This window comes from Pan troglodytes, chromosome 11 (assembly GCF_028858775.2).
Source record: "Pan troglodytes isolate AG18354 chromosome 11, NHGRI_mPanTro3-v2.0_pri, whole genome shotgun sequence".
NCBI lineage: Eukaryota > Metazoa > Chordata > Mammalia > Primates > Hominidae > Pan > Pan troglodytes.
The window spans coordinates 3716151-3743140 of NC_072409.2; the positions used below are offsets into that span (position 1 = coordinate 3716151).

The 26990-nt window shown below is 57.1% G+C and overlaps 1 protein-coding gene across 2 annotated transcripts in view; it reads right to left on the minus strand.

The window, feature by feature from the left end:
* COL5A1 (collagen type V alpha 1 chain) overlaps positions 1-26990 on the minus strand; it is a 210389-nt gene that overhangs the window by 146122 nt on the left and 37277 nt on the right. For both annotated transcript variants that reach the window (XM_016962039.4, XM_016962040.4), the window contains exons 2-4: positions 13655-13822; positions 3805-4018; positions 2594-2756 (exon numbers count right to left, since the gene is read on the minus strand). In XM_016962039.4, the coding sequence (XP_016817528.1) occupies positions 2594-2756; positions 3805-4018; positions 13655-13822 (545 nt within the window). The remainder of the gene's footprint in view (positions 1-2593; positions 2757-3804; positions 4019-13654; positions 13823-26990) is intronic.

Genomic DNA, 26990 nt, shown 5'->3' on the forward strand with positions numbered 1-26990 from the left:
TCACGCCTGCAATCCCAGCACTGTGGGAGGCCGAGGTGGGCGGATCATGAGGTCAGGAGATCGAGACCATCCTGGCTAACACAGTGAAACCCCGTCTCTACTAAAAATACAAAAAAAAATTAGCTGGGCGTGGTGGTGGGCGCCTGTAGTCCGAGCTACTCGAGAGGCTGAGGCAGGAGAATGGCGTGAACCCGGGAGGCGGAGCTTGCAGTGAGCCAAGATTGCGCCACTGCACTCCAGCCTGGGCGACAGAGCGAGACTCCGTCTCAAAAAAAAAAAAAAAAAAAACCCGAGGCCACCGTGTGGCCTCCCATCCAGAGGCAGGGCCTCGACCCACAGAACAACAGGCAGCTGTGGGGGTGACTCTGGCAGGTGCCCAGGCCAAGCCCAGAACCTCCCCTGCAGCTGTGCAGGTAGCCTTACTGTGACCAATGTTTTACAAATGAGTCTCAAAGCTCATCAATGTCACCTGCTTTGCCTAGATCCTCCCACCAGCAAGAGACAAAACCAGCACTTGATCCCAGCCTGTGTGACTCCAAGGCAGCTTTTAACCCCAGCTCCCCAGAATAGCCCAGAAGCTGCCTCCTGCCTGGCTGAGGACGGCTCCTGTGCCCGCAGTTCCTTCCAGGCGCCTAGGCAGGTCTGTTCAGAAGTGTGCCCGGAGGGTGTGTCTCAATAGCTTGCAAAATCCGGCTGTGCCAGCAGGATCCAAGCACCCGCCCTGCTCTACCGAAGCCCCAGGCTACAGCTTCCTGGAAACTGACCTAGAGCCAACTGCACGTTCAGCAGAATCTCCACCACCTTCACACCTACCCCCTGCCTTCTTCTAACAGGCCCATCTCATTCCACAGAGCGTGGCTGCTCTGATCATTCCTCTGCGGTCTGCACTGGGCCGCGGGGCTGTGTCCTGCCTGTCTGCCTTGACACTGGATTAATATCCAGAACAAGTGAATTTGACATTAAGCCGGGGCTTCCTATAAGGGAGACAGTGTGCTGCTGTGTCACTGCATTCAACCTCATGGAACCTTTGCCACAGCTCATGAAGCAGCCACATCTGTGATCCCATTTTACAGACAGAGACGCTAAGACAGAGAAATAGCAGAGCAGCTTGCCCGAGGCCCAAATCCAACACTCGATAGAGCTGGGAGTCCAGCCCAGGTGGGCTTGCCCTGAGGCCAGCACTCTGCTGAATGTCCAGTTCACAGTGATACTACGTGGTCCCCAGTATGATTTTCTAGAAAGGTGAGACTTTCAGAATTGCCCTCTTCTCACATGCTTTTCAAAGCCCCAGGGCCAGTTCAACCGTGCCCGTCCCCACGAGCAGACATCGACACCTTTAACACAGAAATGAACTAGTACGTGTGATGTCTCCTTCGCATGCCCTTGGCAGAACACCAAGATTGAGTCGACACGGTGTCTGGTTTGGTGACCCCGAGTCACCGAGAAGAAACATGGCCCTGGGGACCCCACCTCAGCCATGAAACGGGGGCAGCCGGATGCAGAACCGATGTGTAGACACAGCCAGGAGCTCACGGCAGTGCTCGGGGATTTAGGGAGGAGACACTGCCCTAACTTGTCCCATCTCTGCAGCCCTGGAGGAGGAAATCCCAGAGCCGGGATGGCCCTTGGAGACCATTTAAGCCAGTGGCTTTCGAACAGGTTTTAGCCACAGAGCCCTGGGTGCAAAACCAAATCTTCTGCAAAACCCAACTTACATAAACGACAAAGAAGCCCAGTGGAGGGGTCCTGGCTGCCGCCTAACCCAAGCCGCGGGGGCAACGGTCACTGCAGTGCCCTTGGAAAGGGCAGAGTCCAGGACCCTGTGCAGGCTGTCGCCCCAGCACCCCAGGAGGCAGGGCCCTGGAACCCCTACAGGCTCCTGGTGACTCCAACGCCCCCACCCGGGGCAGCTGGGGATCACTGGTCACCTGCAGAAGCTCTCGGCCTGTTTCTTGGCAGTGGGACGGGGCATTCTCCTGCTCTCTCACGCAGAACCCCAACCTATGAAGGGCTCCGTGGGCTGAAGTGAGGGTCCCAGAGCCCACTCAGCTCAGGCCCCAACTCCCAAGCCTCTGAGGCATTCCCCGGGAAAGCAAGGCCCCTGGCTGGACACAGCTAGACTCGAGTGAGGCCAGCCCGAGTGGGGTCGGCACGGGTCTCCCTGGTGCGTCCACACAGTGGCCCAGCTCTGCCCTTCAAGCTCACCCAGAGGACAGCTGCCCCTGTCCCAGGATGGCCTCGGATACAGACGGCAGGAGCATTCAGGTTTCCAGGAGCCTCAGCACGCGGCTGGACAAAGGCCCTGTCCTTTCCGAGCCAGCACCCAGGAGACTCACGTACTGGGCCCTTGGGACAAGGGCGGCCACTGCCATCCCCACACGGCCTACAGGCGACAGCAGCTCTGGCCCCTCCATTTCCGAAAGCCACAGACATCTCTTAGGACGGCAGCAGAGGCTTCTGACCAACAGAGACGGTGACCACAGTGGACCACCAGCGGGTCCCGGCCCGAGGAGCCTCCTCCAACAGCAGTCACAGTGGCTCCACAGGAGGAGTGCCCTGGTGGGCACGGGGGTTGGTCCGCCCTCCTGCTCACCTCAAACACCTCCTCATCCAGGATCCGGGTGCCAAACACGATGATGCCATTGATGTCGATCATGGGGTGGTCGCTGCGGTCGAGGAATTTGGTGGTCTTCTTTTTACAGTCGAGGATCAAGGTGACATTTTTCTTGTGGACGCTGAGAGCAATTCTGTGCCACCTGCAAAGAAACAGATGGTGAAGACAGGGCTGGGATCACAGATGCCAGCTCAAGCGATTTTGCTGCAAATTCCTCGAGACACAGGAAGAAGGCCCACTTCCTGCACGATCATGGTGGGGCGGAGCAGATCAAGGCCCAGCCTCTGGAATCAGACAAGTTAGGGCAACACCCCGTGCCATGAGATCTACTCATTCCCCAGAATCCTCGTCCCTCAGACAAGGATGGCTGTCTGAACCCTGGAAGCCCAGCCGGGAGCCCAAGTGAAAGGGGGAAGGGGGAGCACACAGCACTCGGCACTGGCTCGGGACCCAGGTGTGTGGTCCCTGGGAGCGTGGTCCCTGCGGTGCGGTCACAGCCATCGGGAGAATGGCAGGGCGGCGGCCGTTGTATTTTGCTGTGTGCATGAGAGCACTCGTCACGTGCCCTCTGAACCCCAATGGCAAACTGCAGGCAGCCAGAGAAGACCGGATGTGGACGGGAAATGGTGGAAGGAGTGGATCTGTCTGAAAGTCTTGGCGAAGAATTCAGAAATCATGTATTGAAGACGTTCGGAGATTATCAGGGCATGACCTCACACGTGCTGACCACGAAAGAGGAGACTGACAACCCCTGGTGTTGAGGTCTGCACCCAACAGAGCATGCTGGCACGACCCGCTTTTTCTCATGCTCACTCCCACTCCTAACACACCTGTGTCCTTGAAGGATACCTGAAATCCTTTCTGGGAAAGGTTGGGTATAACCTCACAATTTCCTGTGTCCCTTCTGACACAAACAGGCGGGAATTTGATGTGCTTTAGTGCACTTTACAAAGGGGTAATGGAGGGCCAGGGAGGAGAAGTGACTCCCCAGAGCCACAGAGGATGAATCAAGACCATAACCCAGGTTTTAGGACTCCGAGCCCAGCACCCTCTCCTCTGCTGCGGCGTCTGTGGGAGTCTCAGTACCGGCTGCTGCACGTCCTCTACTGTGCCCCACATCTGGTCAGTGGTATGAGCTGGTCTGATCCCCCCTCCAGCAGGGGGACAGTTGCCCAGAAGTGCCCACTTACTTGCCATCTGACAGGTTGATGCCCCGGAAGAGGGGGTAGTCTTCCGGGCCAGGCTTCCCCGTGTGGTCCTCGTAGAGGAAGACGGGAGAGCGGCCCAGCTCCAGCCCAATCTGCTGGATACCCTGCTCGTTGTAGATGGAGACCAGGAAGGCCTGGCTGCCTTTCTTGGCTTTCACAGTTGTTAGGATGGAGAAGTCCTCGGGAAATGCAGATGCTGGAACAGAGCACAGAAGTGAGAAGGCAGTCGGGGAGCCCCCCCAACCACACCCAGCCATGGCTCTCTGCAAACAAGCCAGCCCGGGACCCTGGGAAGCTGTGCTGCCCGTCGTGGGGCACTGCCATCTGCTGCACATCTGCCCCTTGATCAAACTGCTCCTGCAGCCCTTCCCTGCTCCCACTTGGCCAAACCTGCCCACTTCAAGACTCAGTGCAAATGCAAACTCCTCCATGAAACACAACTGGTCCTTCCAGTTGGGAGCCCTCAACACCCTGTCCTCAGCTCCTGCGCCTAACACATCTGTGTGTTGACCCTCAGGAGAACCTCTCGGGCTGTGAGCTGCCTCTGGAGGGAGGCTGCTTCTGAGGCGTCTTAGTACGCTCCATGGGGTCACACCACTTAGCATGCAAGGAAGGGAGGGAGGGAGGGAGGGAGACGGAGGGAGGAAGCAGAGAGAGGAAGGGAGAAGGGAAGCAACAGCCTCGAACCGCCACTAGAATTGTACTTTGTGACATTTACAGGTTGATATGCAAAACAGAGAAAAAGTGGAAATTCATCAAAAGAATTTAATCCAAATTTAAAATTAGAAAAAAAATATATCCCTAGTATGTTAACGGGAGGAATTACCTCTTACAACACACGCCAGGAGCAATTTGAGGTCATTAAAAGGCAGACCCAGGCTGGCCCAGCCACAAGCACCTAAGCCCACTCCACATATCTGCCCCTCATCCGTGGGCATGACCGGGAGCCCCAGCCCCTCCTGTCCATCGATCCTGGTGGCAAAGGCAGCGATGCTCTCACCCTGGGCCACCTGCAGTTCTGCCAAGATCCTGGGGCTGATGGAGGGCCTGCGGCTAATTGATGCCGGTGGGCCAGCCAAAAGTGCTGGGCCTAAGGCTGTGGGCTGCTCAGAACCGGCCAGAAGGAGCGGTGTTCCAGCAGGATGTCAACAGGGACATGCCAAGGAAGGGGGGCCCAGGACCTGCTGCTGGAGCCGCCCCACAAGCAGCACCGCTACGGAGGGCTGGGATCCGGCGGGTGGGCTTGAGCCATCGTGAATCCATTACCAGGCCCACCCCTTCTTTAGAAGTGGGAACAAAGGCTAACCAGGTGGCCCAGAGGCCCCTGACCCCATGGGGCAGCAGAGTCTGGATCTGCGGCAGCAGCGCCTGCACGGCGGCTATCCATGAGCACCCTCTGCTGGCGAAATCGTGGCAAGGCAGGCAGCAGCGTCACCGCCTCTGCCCCTGGTCACTCCAGCACAGCTGCAGATACCACACTGGGAGGAAGGGGATGCTGAAGGCCCCCTCGTCCCACAGCATCCTGAGGCTTCCAAGGGGGAGGAGAATGCTGCCTGTCACAGCCTCTGCATCCTCTGTAAGGTGCTGCAGGGAGATCTCCTGAGGGTCTGCAAAATGAGGGGCCACTACTCCAGGCAAACCCTCCAAGGCCCCCACAGGCCAACCCAGAGCCTGCGTGAGCGCTGGAAGCTGCCACAGCAGCAGGCTTATCCTGCAGTCACGAATCTCTCACTAAGGCACTGACAGGGAACAGGGCTGCCCAGCTGTGGCCAGGCACCCTGTGTTGACCAGCTCCAAGCCATGACTCAGCTGTTCCCACAGGAGACTGGGCCCCAGGTGGGCCTGGCCAAGGCACCTGCCCCCAAAGCTGGGGACAGCCCCAGGTGGGGGTGATGACAGTTAGTGTGGCCATCTGAGAAAGGCAGGTTTCACAGAGGAACTGGCTCAGGACTCCCATGTCTAGACACAAGCCATCAGCTTTGTTTTTTTGGGTTTTTTTGTGGGGTTTTTTTGAGATAGAGTCTCGTTCTGTCACCCAGGTTGGAGTGCAGTGGTGAGATCTTGGCTCACTGCAACCTCCACCTCCCAGGTTCAAGTAATTCTCTTGCCTCAGCCTCCCAAGTAGCTGGGACTACAGGTCCACGCCACCACGCCTGATTAATTTTTGTATTTTTGGTAGAGATGGGGTTTCACCATGTTGGTCAGGCTGGTCTCGAACTCCTGACCTCAGGTGATCTGCCCGCCTTGGCCTCCCAAACTGCTGCGATCATGGCTTTGCATCATCCTTCCACATGAGGGGATGTGGGCGGGGGACTCTGGAGATGACAGCCTTAGCTGGTCCCACCTATGGCAAGGGAGTGGGACCTGCCATGCCCACCCACCGTAGGGACCCCATATGGCAAGGCTGCCAGCAGGACCATGGCAGCCCCACATGGTCCCTGGGAGTGCATGGGGCACTGAGGGCCAGGTGGGGTCTCACCTGAAGCACTCAGGTCCCTGTCCACACCGAGGGCAGATGGCGCAGTCACCATCCGAGTCCACTCCCTCACTCTCATTGCAAAGGGCCACCTGGCTCCCGTCCCCACCCCACCGCCACCCTGAGTGCCAGAGTCATTCTTCCATCTTAAAAGATCAAAGAACGAGTTGCGCACACTCATGTCTCCGGCACAAGGCACCTCTAGGCCCACGAACCCCCATCTCCTGCAGCTCATTAAAATGCCGTTTCTCAAGTTTTGAAATCTCTATGGTAACAAATTTTCTCAGCTCAGATAAAACCCGAAAGGATAAATTATGTTTAACATTAATCTCTCTCCTGGCAAAATAACAATGGATTTATTGTCACTGTGAGATGGCCCATTCAAGTCATGACATGAGCTGGGACGCTGACACTTTATAATCTACGCTGTCCGGGCACTCTGGGAGGAGGGAGTCGGCTGTCAAACACTTCATGTTTCATTTCTCCAAGAAAAGTCACAGTTGAGGGGTGGGCTCTGGACTCCCTCAGAGCTTTTCATTTTTTTTTTTTTTTAAGACAGAGTCTCACTCTGTTGCCCAGGCTGGAGTGCAGTGGCGTGATCTCGGCTCACTGCAAGCTCCGCCTCCCAGGTTCACGCCATCCTCCTGCCTCAGCCTCCCGAGTAGCTGGGACTACAGGCGCCCGCCACCACGCCCGGCTAATTTTTTTGTATTTTTAGTAGGGATGGGGTTTCACCGTGTTAGCCAGGATGGTCTCAATCTCCTGACCTCGTGATCCGCCCGCCTCGGTCTCCCAAAGTGCTGGGATTACAGACATGAGCCACCGCACCCGGCCTGATTTTATTTTTTAAATAATGAGCACATATTTCCTGTGAGATTTAACAATTTAAAGAATTGTAAAATGATAGTACATTGCTCTTTAGATTTTAAGCAAATGGAGTTTAGAATTCTAGATGTTCACTAGGGGGCAGAAGAGGTGTGTGTGTGCGTGCACTTGCTGTTTGCTTGTCACTGTTTACCAGGTTACTGGCACAATTTCCCCATTCATCAGGTCATCTGTAAGGTTTACAGACTTGTTTAAGGAAATGACAGCACCCAGGCCTCTCACACTAGTAGACATCAGCTGTGGGCCCAATAATCTCATATTTTCACCAATTTTTGATTACTGTGGTAAAATACACATTACATAAAATTTGCCATCTGAGTCTCTTTTTTTTTGGTAGAGATGGGATCCCACTATATTGCCCAGGCTGGTCTCGAACTCCTGGGCTCAAAGGATCCTCTTGCCTCAGCCTCCTAAGTAGCTGGGACTACAAGTATGCCATGCCCAGGTTACCTTAGTCTTTTTTTTTTTTTTTTTTTTTTTTGAGACGGAGTCTCGCTCTGTCACCCAGGCTGGAGTGCAGTGGCACGATCTCGGCTCACTGCACGCTCTGCCTCCCAGGTTCACGCCATTCTCCTGCCTCAGCCTCCTGAGTAGCTGGGACTACAGGCGCCCACCACTGCGCCCGGCTAATTTTTTGTATTTTTAGTAGAGACGGGGTTTCACCGTGTTAGCCAGAATGGTCTCAATCTCCTGACCTCGTGATCCGCCTGCCTCGGCCTCCCGAAGTGCTGGGATTACAGGCGTGAGCCACCGCGCCCGGCCAGAGCTTTTCACTTTTACTTCTGCTGAAGTCCAAAGGCACTAGAGCATTTTAGGTATGCAGTAGGAGTACAATAAATGCATTTGTGTTGAAACTGAATCATACTGAGCCGACAGTTACTAAGCATACTGATTGCTCACTACAGTGGATCACGCGATCAATAAACAGTGACTGATCCCCTAATAAACAGTGATTGGTGCCACGCTCTGGGGTGACACAAAGCACAGATATGGTCCCTGACCTCAGAAAGTGATACTCCCACGATACAAACAGAAATCATCAAACCAAACCAGTTAGTTAAATAATTGCAGGCTGGGCGAGGTGGTTCATGCCTGTAATCCCAGCACTTTGGGAGGCCAAGGCAGGAGGATCACTTGAGGTCAGGAGTTCCACACCAGCCTGGCCAACATGGTGAATCCCTGTCTCTGCCAAAAATATAAAAAAAAATAGCCGGGTGTGGTGGCACACACCTGTAATCCCAACTATTCGGGGGGCTGAGGCAGGAGAATCGCTTGAACCTGGCAGGCAGAGGTTGCCATGAGCCAAGATTATACCACTGCACTCCAGCCTGGGTGACAGAGTGAGACTCTGTCTCAATAATAATAATAATAATAATTGCAAATAATGCAGGGGGCAGTGGGGCAGGGTGGCAGAAAGAGGTCAGAGGATAGGAAATGAATGCGGGGTGTGGCTAACTTTGGACAGGGGGCCAGGAACCTGGGGGGCGGCTGAGGTTTCAGCTGGACCCTGGCAGCCCAGGATGGGCCGGGCTAAGGGGAGCATGGCAGGCCCAGGGCAGAGGCCCAGGATCCAGGGGCACCGAGGCAGCCCTGCAGAAGGAATTTCACCAGCCGTCTTCAGTCCTGACCAGAAGGGCTCTCAGTCCCACATTGGGGTGGGACAGGTGAGGGGCTCCAGAGAGGAAGCTGCCATCTGGCAGCCCCTGCAGGGAGAACTTGGTTCTGGAACCTTCTGGCCTGGACCCAAACTTACTGCATTTGTCATGGCCAGAAGTGAAGTTCACATTTCCTGGGCTGGACTAACCCATGGGGTCGAAGACAGAGTGAGGAAGAGACGGTCTCCAGTCTCACCAGGTAGATTCCCAGGTGGGAACCCCACATCTTATTTCATGGGAGCCCCCTCCCCTCAGCCATCAGGGAACCCCTATACTGCTCTATGGGGGTACAGGGGAGTGGGGAGCATCTGCTCAGTGAGTAGAGGGTCTGCAAAGCCCCCAGGCTGAGGACACTACCCTCCCACTGCTGCCTCCATCTTCCCCTCACGTCAGCCTGCCCCTGCAGCTGGCACCCTGTTCTCGGCCGTCCCTGGGACCCTCGTCCAGCACTCAGCGCAGTCCTGTGGAGGGTCCCAGGGCCCAGCGCAACTGGCTGCTCCCTCGCTCTCTGGCAGGAAGGTACTGGCGGGGGCAGCGAGGGGCAGCAGGACATTCTGCCCAAGGGAGGCTGATTCTGGAGCCCAGGCCCCAGGGTGCAGGAGAGCCACAGGCGAAGACAGGGTGTCGGCCAAGGGGCAGGGGGGTGTGGGCAGAGCCGTGGCCTCCACCCAACCCTGGGTGTCCTGAGTAGGAGGCAAATCTCAGAGGCCTGGTCTGAAGAGGGGTATGGAGGAAAAGGCACCTACAGAGGACAAAATAGAGGGGACCCCACCCACAGCACCAGAGCCGAGGAGGAGGATGCGTGCTGATCCAGGAAGTGGGCTCAGGTGGGGCTGGTCCCCAAGTCAGGTGACCACGGGGGACACTGCCTCGCCTGGTCATCCTCAGAGGGGACAGCTCAGATCTGGGTCATTACAAACAAGCAGTGCTGGGTCAACAAGGCAGGGGGCACACCATCCCGGGCCCCCAGTGGGGACGTGGATCCCAGAGCTCGGGCCGCCTGGTGAGGAAGCCAGGCCCGCTGCCTTCAGGGTCTCAGGCCACCTCACCATGAGGCGATGTCTGCACTGCAGACACAGGGGACCGAGGCCTGGGACCCCACAGGGAAGAAGTCCCAACCCTCCCCGCTTCACTGGCAGCCCCTGTGTCACAGTCCTGGGCTTCAGTCCCTGCAGCCTCATCTCCCTGGTGCCAGGACAACCCAGCACCCATGATCGGTCAGGAACCGTGGCTCAGGGTTGAGCTCCCTGGTCCGACAGATCCCAGAACCCAGACTGCTGGGTCTCAGCAAGACTAGAAAACCCTCTTCGAATGAGGGGGAAATTCTAGCCTCTGTCCTGCCCCCAAGTGCAGAAAATGCGAACAGGATTCTTCACCTGTACAGAAGGGACGGCGGTGCCCCTGAGGAGGGTGGCCTAGGGAACCTCGCTCTCCCAGGCCAGAGGAGGCCGGGCTCCATCTGTTCTATTCATGGCTGTGTCTCCCTGGCACCCAGATCACTCTGCCAGTTCGTGCCCAGTGGGGGATACAGGACCAGGTGGTGCCAGTGTGGGTGGAGGGCAGAGGTCAACGCCTGTGCGGCCTGGGCGGGGACGGGCACTGCACCCAGGTGGAGGCTCCCAGTCACCTGCTCAGCTCAGTCTCCAAACCCCCACCCCCGTGATCCAGGGCCACTTGGCTGCTGATTTGCCGAGGGGTGTGTGAGCTCTTCGGGGAATCTGGGGAGCCTGCTCGTGGATTTTGTCAGGGGATCGGATGCCGGGGAAACAGCTGCCTGGATGCGGGCTTCCCCTCTCGCCAAGAGATACTTGCAGATACTGTTTTTGCTCCACTCAGTTCCCCACAGCCCAGGCCTTGCTGTGGCCACCTGGGCTGCACCCTCTCTTCTTCCTCTACAACTGCCAGGCAGGTACGGGTCTCTAGAATCCCGCAGATGCTGCTGCTCCCCGAGACAGGGCATGGTGCAGCTCCAGCTCCCCTAGTGCTTAGGCTGACCCACACGTGGCTGACGCGAGACTGTGTCGGTCCCAAGCAAACAGCCCTTTCCTGTGTGTGGCCCCTACACACTGAGCACTTCTCAAACAGGAAACCTGAAGTGAGCTTCTGAGTCCCTCCACTGAGGGGCCCACAAGCCAAGTGGGGTGGACGGAGTCCCAGCAACAGAGGACAGGTGGCGAGTTTGCTCGGAGGGCCGGGCGGAAGGGGCGAGGCGGGGTACGGCGTCAATTCAAAAGCAAATGATGTCCTATGACACTGGTCTCCAACAGTGTCCCTTGGGACCTCTGCAGGTCCCAACCCAACACTTTGGGACCTGCAGAAGGGACTCCGTAGACAGCCCTGCTTCAATACTTCCCAAGCAACCTCCAGCTTCATCTGCCATGAATGGGGCAATTGGCTTATATGAACCCACTCTACTCTGTAAGCTAATTCACAGAAGGCTCTGGAAGAGCAAGTGAAGCACTTTGGAAAACTTAAAAAAACATGGACTTAAAAAAAAATCCCGCATGCTATTCAGAAATTTACCCTAGATTATGTGTTGGTTTTTTTGTTTGTTTTGTTTTGTTTGAGACAGTCTCACTCACTCTGTTGCCCAGGCTGGAGTGCAATGGCGCGATCTCGGCTCACTGCTTCACTGTGTCACGGTAACCTCGCTCACCTAGCATCTGGTTAAAAGCCGGAAACAGACATGGAAACCAACTGATCTGTAGATAAGAGCCCTGCTCAGGGATGGAGTCCCTGCTGAGAGAGGCACAGAGAGCCTGCTATGCAGAAACTGCTGGAAGGCCAAGCCATTTCTTTCTTTTCCTTTTTTTTTTTTTTTTTTTTGACATATTCTCACTCTCACCCAGGCTGGAGTGCAGTGGTGCGATCTCAGCTCACTGCAACCTCCGCCTCCCAGGTTCAAGTGATTCTCCTGCCTCAGCCTCCCAAATAGCTGGGATTACAGGCGTGCACCACCACGTCCAGCTAATTTTTGTATTTTTGGTAGAGATGGGGTTTCACTATGCTGGCCAGGCTGGTCTCAAACTCCTGACCTTAAGTGATCCGCCTGCCTCAGCCTCCCAAAGTGCTGGGATTACAGGGTGAGCCACCGCACCCAGCTGATCCTAGATTATTTATCCAAGAATTAGCCTGTATTCCTGAGATACTGTAATATTTCTGGCCACAAGATAATCCAGCAGAGAAGGACAAAGTCCAGTGAGTGTGTGGTGCCCACACCCCAGAATTGGGTGACACAGAGAAGATTAAACAAAGTGGCTGAAGATCCCCTTGGAAAGCAGGAGCGCTTACTTCCCCAGTGTGCCCCTCAGCGTGTCACACACCCAGAGTCCATGTGGTCCTCAGCAATCAGCTCTCTAAGCCCTTCCCTGGACCAGCCCTCCCAGGCTCTCTAGGTCACGAATTCTAAACCGGGGGTCATGGGGCAGAAAAGGGTGCAACTTCTGGGCCAAGATCCAAGTGAGGATTCCGTGGCTAATTCCAAAAGTGATGCTCTCCCAAAAGCTTATGAACGCTCCTCCAGAGGCCTGGAGAAACGAAACCGCTGCAGTCCTTTGCGGGAACAGGCTGTCTGAGCCGATGAGTTCCACACGCTTGAGGCTGGGGATCCACAGCCCAGGGCCACTCTGGTACCCAGAGGTGGGCTGTTTAAGAGAATGTGGGCTGCCAGGGGTCCCAGGCCACCTCACCTCACCTCCACCAAGCTGCAAGGCAGAGACTTGGTGCCTCGAAGGTATTTCTTGAAATAACTCCTTCTCAAAAACATTCTTGAAAAGAACTGCCCAGATTCTCTCAGAGACAAACTCTTCAAGGTCACATGGATGTAAAGGAGGGCTGGGCAATGGCTGGGGATGAGTGTACAGAGAGCACGTCTGCGGAAGCAGAAACAGCCCCTCAAAAGAGGGTGTCCTTCAGGGGCCCCGTGGGGACACGATCATCAGAAACACCACGGAGCATTCAAAGACTGCCCTGATCGTGGGTTCAATGCCGGGGTCACCTCCAGGTCCACCAAAAAGATGCTGCGCTGTCTTCTAATAGTTACAGAGCATCTCATAAAGTGAACTCACCTGCCCTACATCCCCTGTCCCTTTCTCATCTGAATCAGAAAGAGGAGCTCATTTTAGTCCAGGCCATGAGCAACTGGCTGGGTCAAGGCGATGAGGTTCTCCATCACCAGCTCATTAATCATGTCCAGATAAGCCCAGAGGGTTTAATTAACTGTGACAGGTGCCGCCCCACGACTGGGTGACAGGGACAAGTTGGATGCTGCATCTTAGACCTAATGCTGCTTCCCGCTCCGGGCATGTAATTAAAAGCAGAGACCCGGCACTTGGCAGTTGATTCTCATTAAAAGCCTCCCATGCTCTTGCTAGGAGTCACAACGTTTGATTCATCGTCTCTTAATGTCACTGCCCCCAGTTAAGCTTCTGTCTGGAAGTGCTTCCTTTCCCACGACCCCGAGGTTTCTCTCAACCCCATCCCTCAGGACCCATCTGACTCTTTCTGCCCTTGGAGTCCTGGCGGCCCAGCTACCACCAGAGACACAGCTGATAGAAGGTCAAGGGCACTGGGCCACACCCACCCACCCACATCCAGCAGAGAAGGACAGTGACAAAGCCCAGTCCAGTCCAGAAGGACAAAATCCCACCGTTGGAACTGCCTTTTCACTACAGTGAAACGAAGCCGGGCTCGTGAGAGGGGCTTCCTGGAAAGCTGAGCCCGCTTCTGCCACCACGCAGGCTTGAGCGCTGCTCCTGGCTGGAGGCCAGAGGGCCAACGGGACCCACCGCCCCAAACAGAAGGGTGCGGCACTTACCAGGGTACAGCTGCTTGGTGGGTGCGCTGAGCTGCGCGTCTTTGGTGACTCTGTAAGCGACATCCGGGCCTTTGGAAGATCGCCGCGTGGCGCAAAAGCCTGTTGTCTTTGTTATTCCATCAGGCAAGTTGTGAAAATCTAGAACCTTCAGGAGATCTGCTGGCTGAGCTGAAATGACAGAGGAGGAGCAGAGTTAGCCACGGAGAGGAAAGGAGCACCTGGGAACACCCGGAAGCTGGGATGACAGGAAGCACCCCCACCCCCACCACTGTGAATCCTGGGCACTCAGAAGAGCCCCAGGACCAGCTTAGAGCCGCGTGCTGGGCGAGGCAGGGCACCACGCTGTGGAGGAGGGTCCCATCCTTGTCCCCACCAGCAGCCACACACCAGGGGCAGACCCGGGCTAGCCCAGCTCTGACGACGCCCTCCTTCCTCACTGTGCTCTCGTGGCTCCTGAGGCTGGCAGGGGCCACACACCCAGCCTCCCAGACACCTCTTCTCATTGGCCACGTAAGGAGAGCAGCCCAGGCAGATGCTGGAAGGCCACAGAAGGCCCACTGCGGAGCTGGCCGCCTTATGGTGTGCTGTGCAATGACACAGGAGAACCGGTGGGTCACAACATCTGCCCTGCAGCCCTGAGAACCTTCACCCCGCCTGAGGCCCCTCCAGAGGTCACGGGGATGTCACTGGCCTAGTTTATCCCCCCTCGTTATCCACCTGGACTGTCTGTCGCCTTCCCATGACCGTTTACAGCGGGTGTGCAGTTTCCATTGCCCTGGAAGACCCCTGCCTACATCGCCAGACCATGCAGAGCCAAGAACAAGGGAGAGGCAGCCCCCGCATCCCTTCCAGAAGGTTCCTGACCCTCTATCCAGGGGCTCTCAGGGAAGGGCAAGGGGATAAGCTGACCTCTGGCCAGCTGAAGCCGTGATCACTACCAGGGAGCTCAATGGTCACCCTCCAACACAAAAGACGGCCCCATCTGCCAGAGCCTCCTTCCCCCACACCACGAGGACCCCAGACCTGCGTCTACCACAAGGCGCGAATCCAGGAACCTGCCCTGAACAAGGTCAGTTTTATGGGGAAAGCACTGCTCCTGTGCCCACGAGCAAGAGGCTCCCTGGGAGTCCCGGCAGAGAAAATAAACTCGAAGTTGGCATCACAGCGACAGAATGGTGTGTGTTGGGGCGGCCTGGGAGTTGGAGGAACCCAGCAGCCAGCAACTGCCCTGCCCAGTAGATGTGGACGGGGTTGGCCGTGCCCCCTCTGCTGGCCAATCAGAGCATGACACCGCCCTGTCCCAGACGGTCAGCTCAGGGATGGAGGTGAGACCAGCCAGCACAAGGAAGCTCCGTCCTGGGGCTTTTTTCCTTTGAGAAAGAGGAATCCTCCCTGCTCTGCTGGCTCCAAGCACAGAACAGGAACCTGGAGCTGCTGGCAACTGTCTCCTGAGCAGGTGGAGAGTGCTTGCCTGAGGATGCAGAGAGACAGACTGGCCACACTGTTTGAGTAGCTGGATCAAGCTGTGCCTGACAGAAACAGGTGTATCCCTCTTTATGCTAATGCCAATTGGAGTTAGAGCCCAACATCTGCTACTAAACAGTGCCCATCTCTGAGTGCAGCGGCGTGGGCCTCCTCAGCTATCAGGTTCCCCGCTCTCTGGCCTGGCCCTCCTCCCCAGGGAGGAATGGTGATCAGCCTGCGACGGGCTCAAGAGGAAAGTCCCACTTTTTTCCCAAGGGCAGAAGGTTTGGAGGTGAGATGGGATGGCCACGCAGGTTTCCTCTCTGCTGGTTTTCAAGGACTCCTGCAGCCAGGGGCACCTGCAGCCTTGGCACTGCCACGGGAGGAGGCGGCCGCCAGAGACAATGGCGCAGCGTCACTGCTTGTCCCAGCAGGCCCTCAGCAAGAGGAGCACCCAGACAGAGGACTCTGTCTCCCCAGCACTCCCTGTCCCTCCAGGGGACTCAGCGCGGGCACTGTGCTTGGTGCACAGGCCACAAGGAGGTACAGACAGGGCCCTGTGCCACCCCCACCCCCGCCATGACCAGCTGACAGTGCAGGGAAGACAGCAGCCTGGGCAGGGCTCTGAAGGAGACCAGGGTGGAGGGAAATCGAAGCCGCATTTCTCATTCATGAAGCCCCTCCCTGTCCACAGTTCTCTGGAAGGCCCCACAGTACCCAGGTCCCAGGGTTCTGAAGTCCCTGCCTCTGACGGTGTCATTTCTACAGCTTGGCTTTGCTGCAGTCCTCTGCCAATTAAACCAAGAAGCCAGAAACATGGAGAAGCTGAGGATTTCCCACTGCGGCGTGGGAACAGTGACAAAGGGGAGGGGCGGCACAGGGACCCAGAACACCCCACGTCCAGGCCTCTCATGGCCTCTCTGATTTCCTGGGTGGCTTTCGGCTGCCAAGCAGGGCACAGCCCACCCAGCTCTGTCACCCCCTCGGGCATGTATGGCATCTCCCACCTGGCCCCAGCAAAGAAGGCTTTGGTGGGCTTTTGCCTTTGACTTGAGAAGAAACGCTGAGTGCCGGTGCCTGGTGAGGCTGCACCGCACAGCCCTGGGCCTGGATGCAGCCCGTGGGAAGAGAGGATGCGCCAGCTGCCGGTCCACCTGCTGAAGATGACACAGTGCCGAGCCCTGGGTCATCCCTAAGACTCAATTCCAGCACTGGCAGCGGCCAGGGCAGGGGAGCAAGGATCCCGGCTGGGGCTTCCTGGACTCACACCATAACAAGCCCGTGATGCTCTTCCCAGACTCAGGCTCACAAGCCTGTTTTCTCCATTGCTGAAGGCAAGAGCTGTTTTCCAGCAGGCTTGGTGGACATGTTCGCAGATCTCTGTTGCAACAAGTTTAAGAGGCCACCAGACCTTTCCCAGGCCCAGTGCCACCCCTCCTGCTGGCCAGGGGCTTCCTGTGCCAGAGCAGAGGAAAACATTAAGTACTTTTCAAAAAAGAAAAGGTTGGGGAGAGCCCCTGCCAGGCTCCATCAGGATGAAAACTCCACTTGGACACAGCACAAGCTTTGGGGACAGGTGGACGTGGGTTTGAAGCCAGTGGCACCCCCCACCAGAGGGTGGATCCCAGTGGGTCAAGGCCAGTGAGAGAAGCTGCAGAATCAACAGTGGCCACCGCACACTGGCCCATGCACTTCCCGGCTCAACAAACAAGAGCCCCTCTCTTTTGCCCTTTTCTCCTAGACAGCCAGGCAGGGGCCCATCACCAGCAGTTCCCATAGGACCCACCGAGCAGCCCAGGTGCTCAGTGAAGACGAGATGGCATCACGCGTGTGGTCTCCACACCCAGCCTGGCGCCCACTCTTTAGTGAAGGACCATGCAGCTGTGCCCAGAGGTTCCTGAGACCGACCATCTGATGCACAGAAGGCCAGCTCCGAAAGCTTCATGAAACAAAAACTTTGTTGATTCCATGGAACCCTCGCCATGACCGGATCACCTATGGGGTCAGTCCATCACACGGCAGATGGATGGATGGATGGATGGATGGATGGATGAATGGATGGATGGATGATGGATGGATGGATGGATGGATGGATGGATGGATGAATGAAGTCCCAGAGAATAGCAGGTGTCCTGCTGTGCCTTGGCCACCCAAGCTCCAGCCCTGCCTCCTCTAGGCACCGTCCTGCTCTGCAGTCTGGGGAGCTAAAAACTACACTTCCCAGGTGCCTTTGCATAAGGATGCAGGGTGCAAATTACAATCTGCCAATCAGAGAGACTCATGGAGCTGGACAGTGAGAGGGAGGTGGCAGCCTCCTCCGCCCTGGCACAGCCAGCAGGGCCATATCCCCAGACACAGCATATGGAGGTGATCCTGGTGTCCAGGCCCCCATGCATGCCATGGCCTGGGACTAGCTTCAGGGCACCAGGCGGCATTGGCAGCAGCAACTTCCTGCAGTCTGGGTGGCAGCCTCGCTATGGTGGTGCAACCCCAAACGGGATAGTGGAGTGGGGCCTCCTGACCCCACCACATCGGGTCTCCCGGAGACTGTATCCACCTGACTCCCTGCATTCAATCCCTTTCCCCAACGTGGCTTGCTCCCATCAGCTGTGTGCACTGAAACCAGGAGCCTCCCTGGAGCCACCTATGGGACATGGGCCCAGCACAAGGCCACTAGCATCAGAGTCTTTAAACTACAAGAGGTGTTTACCCCCAGCACCTAGGGGTCAGGCATCCTGCACAGCCTCGCTTGCCCAGGGAATACCTCTTGTCCATCCCTGAGTTGATCAGAGTTAGAGAAGTTGGCCCCTGCATCCCCTGCACTGTTACAAGTAGAAGTATTTGTCACTGGCATCCCAGAGGCCCATTTTCATGAGGATATAACCAGGCATCAGGTCCCCAGACCTATAAAGGAATGGACACCAGCAAGGTCAGTTTTAAGGAAGAAGGGAGGTGACTGAAAAGAATTTGATGGCCAGGCGCGGTGGCTCAGGACTGGAATCCCAGCACTTTGGGAGGCCAAGGCAGGCAGATGGCTTGAGCTCAGGAGTTGGAGATCAACCTGGGCAACATGGTAAAACCCCGTCTCTACATAAATACAAAAATTAGCTGGGCTTGGTGGCATGCACCTGTGATCCCAGCTACTGAGGGGCTGAGGTGTGAGGCTCGTTTGACCCTGGGTGGTGGAGGTTGCAGTAAGCCAAGATCGTGTCACTGCACTCCAGCTTGGGTGACAGAGCATAACCTGGTCTCGAAAAAAAGGAAAAGAAAGAAGAAAAAGGAGAAGGAGAAGGAGGAAGGAAGAAGGAGAATAATTTGGAAATGAGTGTTTGAATTCTGCATGGGTGTCATGCACCACAAAAGGCAGCACAAAGACCCTGATAAGAAATACAAGCAAGACTGCAGCACTGGCACATAGGAAGAGCTCAACACAGACATGTAGGATGGATGGATGAATGGATGGATAGTGGATAAATGAATGGTGGATGGATGGATGAATGGATGGATGGATGAATGGATGGATGGGTGGGTGAATGGATAGATGGTGGATGGATGGATGAGTGGATGGATCAATCAGTGAGCAGATGAGCAGGTGAATGGTGAAAATCAGGAGGTATAGGGCAATTTTACAATTGCTGCACTAAGTTGTCAGCCTTTCCACCAGCCAATAACAATGCCCCCACTAACCATGCTAGGATAACTTTCTCTGTCCCCAACAGGCATTTCCACGATCACCCATGGAGGTCAGCTTCTCTGCTCCTCCAGAGCTGACCCAGAATAACCGCATTCCATGTCACTCTAGGTCTTGCCACCCTCTCATCACACAGCTGCAGGACATGAGATGCTGAAACATCATGCAAGGACTACAGTGCTCAGCGCACCCAGGTGCTCCTGGCCTGGACCAGCAGTGGACTAATGTGGCCCAGCACAAAGAACCAGAGATGAGGGCCTGAAACTGAGCTGGTGAGGCATGAGGATGGAGCCCTGGGCTCCCCTTAAGGCCTGAGGCTCACAGACCTGCTGAGAAGGATGAATGCCAGCAGCCAGGTGGCTGAAGACATGGCAGGGCAGCATCACAGCACCCAGCCCAGCAACGCTCTGTTTCCCCCCGAGACCTGGGAGGCTGCTGGACATCTGTACAGGGTTCTGGCTCCTACAGGAGCTGATGGAATGAGATGGCTGCTTTTAGCGGGAACTTAAATCAGTTCCTGGCCGTCCGCTGGTGCCCAAGCACTCCTCCGAGGGCTCAGAAGCAAGGAAGAGGCAACTTCGGCCCGGTCACAGCCTGCCCTGCTGGAGAGCATCTCTCAGGCTCAGCAGCCCCTCCCCTTGGAAGTGGGGCCCCTCATGAAAGAATGCTTCTCCACCAACAACAGAAATGCTGCGGAAGTCCGCTGCTTTCGGGAAGGAGAGTGGAGGTCTGGGGCCACCCTCTTGAGTGACACAGATGTGTCCTCAGAATGGAATCCGGAACCTGAGCCTGGATGCTCCATAGCACCACCATCCTGCCAGCTTCGAGGAAGGGAGACGCTTGGGGGCACCCTGCCAAGTGCTGACCTCAGAGCCTCATCTCCCCAGTGGGGAAGGGGGGCTTCAGAACAAAAGACAATCAGCCAGAAAAGCCCACCGGGTGCTGGTGCCCCAGGAAAGGGGGTGCAATGAGCTGCTCCCAGGGCACAAGCACCCACTCTCAGGTGGGGTGGGCCCTGATGGAGAGGGAGTATCAAAGGGCGGCAGGAACAGAGCCCTTGCATGCAGGGCAGGACCGGGGCCTGCACAGGAGCGCACACACACTGGGCACTCAGCCGTGTTTGCTGAATGACTGAGCAAGCCCACAGCTTCTACACACAACAGCCTGGGAGAGGGTGTAAGAGGATGCAGAGAGACACAGTTTGAGTAGCTGGATCAAGCTGTGCCTGAACATCTACAGAAACTGGTGTATCCATCTTTATGCTAACGCCAAGTGGAGTTAGATCCCAACATCTGCTACTAAACGGTGCCCATCTCTGGGTGCAGCGGTGTGGGCCTCCTCAGCTATCAGTTCCCCGCTCCCTGGCCTGGCCCTCCTCCCCAGGGAGGAATGGTGATCAGCCCGTGACGGGCTCAAGAGGAAAGTCCCACTTTTTCCCAAGGGCGGAAGGTTTGGAGGTGAGACAGGATGGCCACGCAGGTTTCCTCTCTGCCGGTGTTCGAGGACTCCTGCAGCCAGGGGCACCTGCAGCCTCAGCACTGCCACGGGAGGAGGTGACCCCTGACCACCTTACAGCCATTCTACTTTTCTAAATAAAAGCCCACTTCAGCCTGGCGTGCCACTCTGCTGTCACCGTCTCATGGAGGCCCTCACAGAGCAAGAGCAAGCTGTGAACAGAGGGGAGGGTGCCTCCCCTGCCCAGGAAGGAAGCCGGGTCTGAGGCCGTGGGATCGCACGCTCCTAGGAGGCCTGCTGGGGTCTGCATTGAATCTTTTTCTCTAATTCCTTTTTTTCCCCTAACAAGTTCAATATCTTTAAGCACTGGCTATGGGTCGGCTGCCTTTGAAGCCCAGGCTGTCTGTCCCCACTGGATGATGTGCTGGCCGCAGTCCCCGCTCCCAAAGGCTGGGCATTTGCGATCCATCAGAGCCTGCTCCTTTTTGCCAACAAATGCACAGGGGTGCTCCCCTGGCCCCAGAACCACAACACACCAGCAGATTCCACCTGGTCACTCGTGGTCACTTGGGGGTGACTTTTCCTCAGCTCCCCCGTCCCGGTGCCCCCCTGAGCCGGAGCAGTGCCCACTGTTACTTTCCAGTCAAGGAGTGCCCCTCAGTGCTGACTCGCCCACCTGCCTGACCTCCGGGATTCCTGCGCCCTTCCTGGGCAGCAGGCTTTCCCCCACCCCACCAGGCAGTGTGGTAGGATTCTAGTATCATCTTTATCTCCTTATCTCATTAGAAGGTTATTTCCAACTCTGTCCCTGGCACTGGGCTGGCTCCGTCGGTCCTGGGGTCAGGGTCTCTGGGGAAGTGTGCTGGCCCAGCCCGATCTCTCTGCCCCATGTTCACCCGCACAGTCCCCTCCCCATGCCCGCTGTGGTGGCTAAAGGAAGCCACAGCTCTCGGGTGACACAGGTACAGAGTGCTCCGCTCAGGACCCGGCCTCCAGGCAGCATGGCTGGGGGAAGGCGAGGCACTAGGCTGGGTCCCCGGCACCCAGCAGAATAGTGCTGTTGGCTCTGGGGACACCCAGTCCAGCCCCCAGCCCGAACAGGGCAGCATTTCTGCCTGGCCCTTAAAGCTCCCCGGCCCGTCCTCCAGAGGTCACCGCCAAACACTCAGCACCACGGTCCCAGACACTGAGCCCAGGCCACGTCCTGCCAAATGTCTGTGGCCTGCACAGCCAAGGGACCAGGGTGGACTTGATAGAATGAGCTGGGGATCAGGGGTTCGGGGAAGGCAGCTGTGGGGACAGACAGAGAGCAAGAGAGAGAGAGAGGGAGGGAGAGATGGGGAGAGAGAGGGAGAGAGAGAGAGCTACACAGACAGAAAGAGAGAGGGAGAGACAGAGAGAGAAAGAGATGAAGAGCGAGGAAGAGAGGGGAGGTTTCCGCAGGCCCCAAAGTCAATATCCTTATCTTCAAGCAAAAACTTGAGAGTCTCTAAATAACCCCAAGCTTGAGGTCTTCACAATTCTTGGGCTAGAACTCTAATTTTAGAGCCAGGAGTCATAAATAGCATCTGGGCTAAGAGCCTTCATTGGGAAAGAGGAATCGAGGTGCAGGGCAGGTGAGCATGGTCACTCGCAGGCTGGTGCCACACTGGGGCTGCAAGGGAGCCACCCTCAGTGCCCAGTCCACCCCAGTCCCAAGCGCTATTCCACTCTGGAGCCAGTGACAGGCTCCCGAAACCACAGGCACACGCTGGCCTCTCCAGACACAGCTGGCAGCCTCCATTCCGGTCCCACCCATGGCCCCATCACTGGAACCATATCCCTGCTACGTGTGTTCCATGGGCAGCGTGTGTCTCCTCCACGGGCTGTGAACTGCAGGAGGGCAGGGGCCCCGCACAGCCCGGCACCCGCAGATGCTCACAGAAATTGTTCACGAAGCCATCAATTTGCTCTGTTTGTAAAGGGCCCTGCAGAGCTGGGGAAGGGCGGCTGTCCCTCCTAGTTCCCTTCCTGTATTTCCTGGAAGCCAGAGAGCCACAGTTCTTGAAGGGCTGGGCTGAGGGCCGAGCCATCGAGCCACAAGGGAGGGTCTGGCCCAGGGCTGAGGCCCCCCCACCCCAGCCCTCCCTGCAAGGCAGGCGGCCTCATCAGTGAGGTCAACCCAGCAGGTCGAAAAACAGAGGCGCTCTGGAGGCTCCGACTGAAATTCTTCCTCAATGACTAAACCAGGCAGCAAAGCAAAGGGGCAGGGGGTGGGAAATGCACAGAGGGCCTGGGGCTGCAGCACAGGCCGAGGACACCGTCCTGGGAGGATGGCAGATGGCCCGGCCTCTCCCGCTGCCCCCCGAGGCTGCAGTGCCAGGCGGAGACCTGGAGACCTGAGCCCAAACTCCCAGCCTGTCCCTGCGCTCACTGCCACATCGCGAAAGCAGGTTCCATGCACCCACCTAAAAGCTCCCATCAACGTCCAACTCCTCTGCCTGATGTCAAAGTCCCGGCCCTCACCCATCCTTCTGCCCCTGTGGGATTTTCCCAGGAGACCCTGGCTGTCACGGGTCCATCTCCTCACCAGTGTCACTGTCCTGCAAGACCCCATCATGGTGCATTAGAACAGCGCTCCCTGGGGTTGTGCAGTGCACAGCATGGCCACCCTCCCCAAGCCCCCGGGGCCCCACCTCAAGGCCTTTTGCACTTCAGGACCTCATCGGACATGGTACAGCAGAGAGCAGCAGTTTGGAACTGACCAGGGCTAGTCAGGATGCCAGCTCCACCCTCCACAGCGGGGACCATGGTTGGTGTCCTCAGCCATGGGTCATGGAGGAACAGGTACAGGTGTGCCGGGCAGGGAGCTCGCACCTGGAAGGGGCCTGCTGTCCCCACCCCTCCATGCCACCAACCTTTGCAAAAATGACTCTGCCCACCTGCCCAGCTTGTCTGTCAACAGAGCCTTCAGGACTGAGCTAAGTCCACATCCAGACACCTGTGCACCGACCCGCAGTGTTTCACAGGGTGAGAAAATGGCCCGTAGCCGGGCCTGGAGGCTCTATGTTAACCTTCGCCTGGATGGCTGCCCTGAGTGGGCTCTGAGGTACCCAGAGGCACTGCGCTTGTTCATGGCTCCCAGCTCATCATTCCTTGCTGAAGAATGAAGGGCCCGTCCAAAGGGCCTCCGGGGTAGCTCTTCCTGAAGATGACAGTGTCGCTGCTCTCACTGCATTGGTTATTATGAGATTCTCTGTGCAAAGGATCTGTGGCTCATCTGTGTCTGACACTAGACCACCCTCCCCACAGGCACAGGCCCGCCTGACCCGGCACCACCCCACTCCCGGGGTGGACTGACTTGGATCCTAAACCCCCCATGTACAAGCCCCATGGTCCTGGGCAAAGTGGGTCCCATCCCAGAGGCTGCCTGTCATTATCTGTAAGAGGGACATATTGGCAGTGGGGCCTCGCGAGGGGAGTGGCTGGCAGGAGCCTGAGATCTGACCACCGGAGAGCACCGGGGCACCTCCGCAGTGCCCCCAACCAGCCCTACAGTGCCCCTTAAGAAGCCCTGCAGTGCCCCCTAACCAGCTCTGCAGTGCCCCCAACTAGCCCCGCAGTGCCCCCTAAGAAGCCCGAGTGCCCCCAACCAGCCCCGCAGTGCCCCCTAAGAAGCCCCGCAGTACCCCCAACCAGCCCCACAGTGCCCCCAACCAGCCCTACAGTGCCCCTTAAGAAGCCCCACAGTGCCCCATAACCAGCTCTGCAGTGCCCCCTAACCAGCCCCGCAGTGCCCCCTAAGAAGCCCCGCAATGCCCCCAACCAGCTCTGCAGTGCCCCCAATCAGCCCCGCAGTGCCCCCTAAGAAGCCCCGCAGTGCCCCCTAACCAGCCCCACAGTGCCCCCTAAGAAGCTCCACAGTGCCCCCAACCAGCCCCGCAGTGCCCCCTAACCAGCCCCGCAGTGCCCCTAACCAGCCCCACAGTGCCCCCTAGCCAGACCCACAGTGCCCCCTAACCAGCCCCGCAGTGCCCCCTAGCCAGCCCCGCAGTGCCCCCTAACCAGCCCCGCAGTGCCCCCTAACCAGCTCCGCAGTGCCCCCTAGCCAGCCCCGCAGTGCCCCCTAGCCAGCCCCGCAGTGCCCCCTAACCAGCCCCGCAGTGCCCCCTAGCCAGCCCCACAGTGCAGGGGACAGATCGGGGAGGGACTGCGGGGTGGTAGGTTAGGGCCTCGGAGACTGCTCTTTCCACACAAGACACAAGACAAGGAGGCCCAGAGAGCGAAAGGAAGAAAAGGATGATCAGTTTCCCAGCGCTGATGGCAGGGTATCACTTTAAGGGTGTCAAGTAGTGAAGAGGAGGCTCCAAATGAACTGAGAATTGATGAGAACTGAAGGCCTGAAAGGCATCTCGGATAACAGAGGGCAGATACCACGTGACCCCAACACAGAGCCACTGAAAGGGACTGACCCAGCAAGCCTCGGAGCCTCGCCCTGCACAGATCTAACGCCTGCCCCCCAGCAGGGGGTAACACCAACCAGCCTGATCCCTGCTCCCTCTTCCCAGGCTCTGCCTTGGCAAAAAGCAGACACTTCAGGGGCCATCCAGTTCCAACGGCATTTAGCTCCAGCCCCTTCACCCAGGGCCCGGCCCACCCGTTCCTCCAGCGAGGGCCAGTTTCATTTTGTCTGCACTGCACTTCTCTTTGCCCTGGCGGGCGAGAGTCCTGGCGGATCACTTGGGCTGTCATCCTGGGTGGTCCAGCTGCCCAGCCACAGGGAAGGAAATGGGGGTCTCTGTCGCTCACTGCAGGAGTGCACATCAGCTCAGGAATGACAGCAGCCAGGATGAAAACAGGCTCTGAAGAGACTACGGGGGAGCAGCAGGTGGTGAGAAGCAGGTGCTTGCCCTGCAGGGATGCAGACAGCTTCCCGGGGCTGGCACCAGCCAACACACCTGCCGATGGGACCCCTGAGTCAGGGACACACACCGGGGCGGCAGGCCACTGCAATGAGCCTGTTGTTGGGGGACTGGACCCTGGGCACCATCCATGCACCCGAGCACCCTGGGGGAGGGGTGGCTGAGGACTGTGCACCTGTTATGCGCTCTGCGCCCAGCTGCCACACTTCCCTTATTCATCAACTCCGCCCACAGTGTCGGCCCCTTCACTGGTACATGAGGAAACTCAGCGTGAGAGAGGTAGAGCAAGCTGCCCATGGCTTCAGAGCCACAGACCACCAGAGATACAGACCGCCTGAGTTTCAGACAGCATCCAGTTGGGTCCAAAATCTTTCCTCTGCACCATGGGGCTGCAAGCTGGGAGAATGCCTCCAAGACCCCTGCAGATACCCTGCTGCGGAGGGAGTGACGCTGGGGAGAGCACCGGGGCCATGATGAGGGCAGAGCGAGGCTCACTCCGAGGAAGAGCGGAATTGTTCTTCACAGGATGTTCAGGACCATAGGAGGCCTTGCATGGAGAGGAGGCCCTCCATACCCAAGCTATGGGGCGACAGAGAATCTTGAGACCCCCAGCGGTGGAACAAGGGCCAGGCAGAAGATGCCCCTCCCGTGGAACCATGCCATGGGGCGTTCCAGGCAGCCGTGGAGAAAGCAGCCTATTCACAGTCCTCCCGCATCCACTGTCTCAACCACACACTGCAGCTGGGCACTCACTCAAGGACAAACACACAGACACGTGGAGAGATGAAGGAGGAACAGGGAGTAAGATGGCCGGACTGAGAAAGGATGGAGGGATGGATATAGGCAGATGGCTCACTACAGGATGGAAAAGGGCGCTTGAAGAATGGCCCCAGGGACGGCTGGATGAAGGGTGGCTGTGCCAAGGAGTGATGGGGGAAGGAATGTCAACACTCCGAAGATCCCGTTGATAAACCTCACCCTCCTATCATTTCAGCATCAGGGGCAAGAGCCTGGCTCCACGAACCTGAGCATTTGCACATGGCCTCTCTCTACTGGATGCACTGGATTCCTGCCTGTGTGGGCAGATTCGGGATTTAGAAGGCAGTGAGAAACCTCTCCTGCTGTCCTGAAATGCTCAGTGGAACCCAGCACAAGGATGTACCTGAGAACCAAGGGCAGCTCCACCGCCCTGAGCCTTTTCCCCTGCAGGAAAGGAGGTGTAATACCAGGGCCTGCCTTCCCCGAGAAGCTATGACTGGTAGCTGAGATCTGGCTAAAAAGGCTGGACTTTCAGGCTTCCCACTCTCAAGTAAGTTATTCTGAATATTCAAGGTAGCATCCAGCAGAGACACTGTTCCTTCATGAAGCTCAAGGAAGATGAGAGGCCCTGCCACCAATCACGAGGGGATGGACCGCCGCTTCCTGGTGTCCCTGCCTCTTCTGTGTCTCCCCAGCAAACCACAACCAGAGCACTCCATGGCCTCCCCAAGCCCAGGACTGGCAGCAGGTGCTCCAAGGGACTTGCTATTTCCCAGACCGTGAGCTCCTTTAGGGAAGGGACAAGTCTTGCCCTTAATCCACAGCGGAGAAGAGAGCTTAGCTCAGAGCAGATGCTTGGTACAGCGCTCAAAGGAAGGAAGAAGGAGGAAGCCAGCCAATGAGCAAACAAAGGAACAAATAACCAAAGGAACCAATCAACAGATGATCAAACCAACCAGTGAACAAATGCAGGAATGACCCAACCAAAGAGCAAATGAAGGAACAAACGAACAAACCAACTAAGGGACAATAAGTGAACAATGAAGCACCACCCCCACCAGCAAAT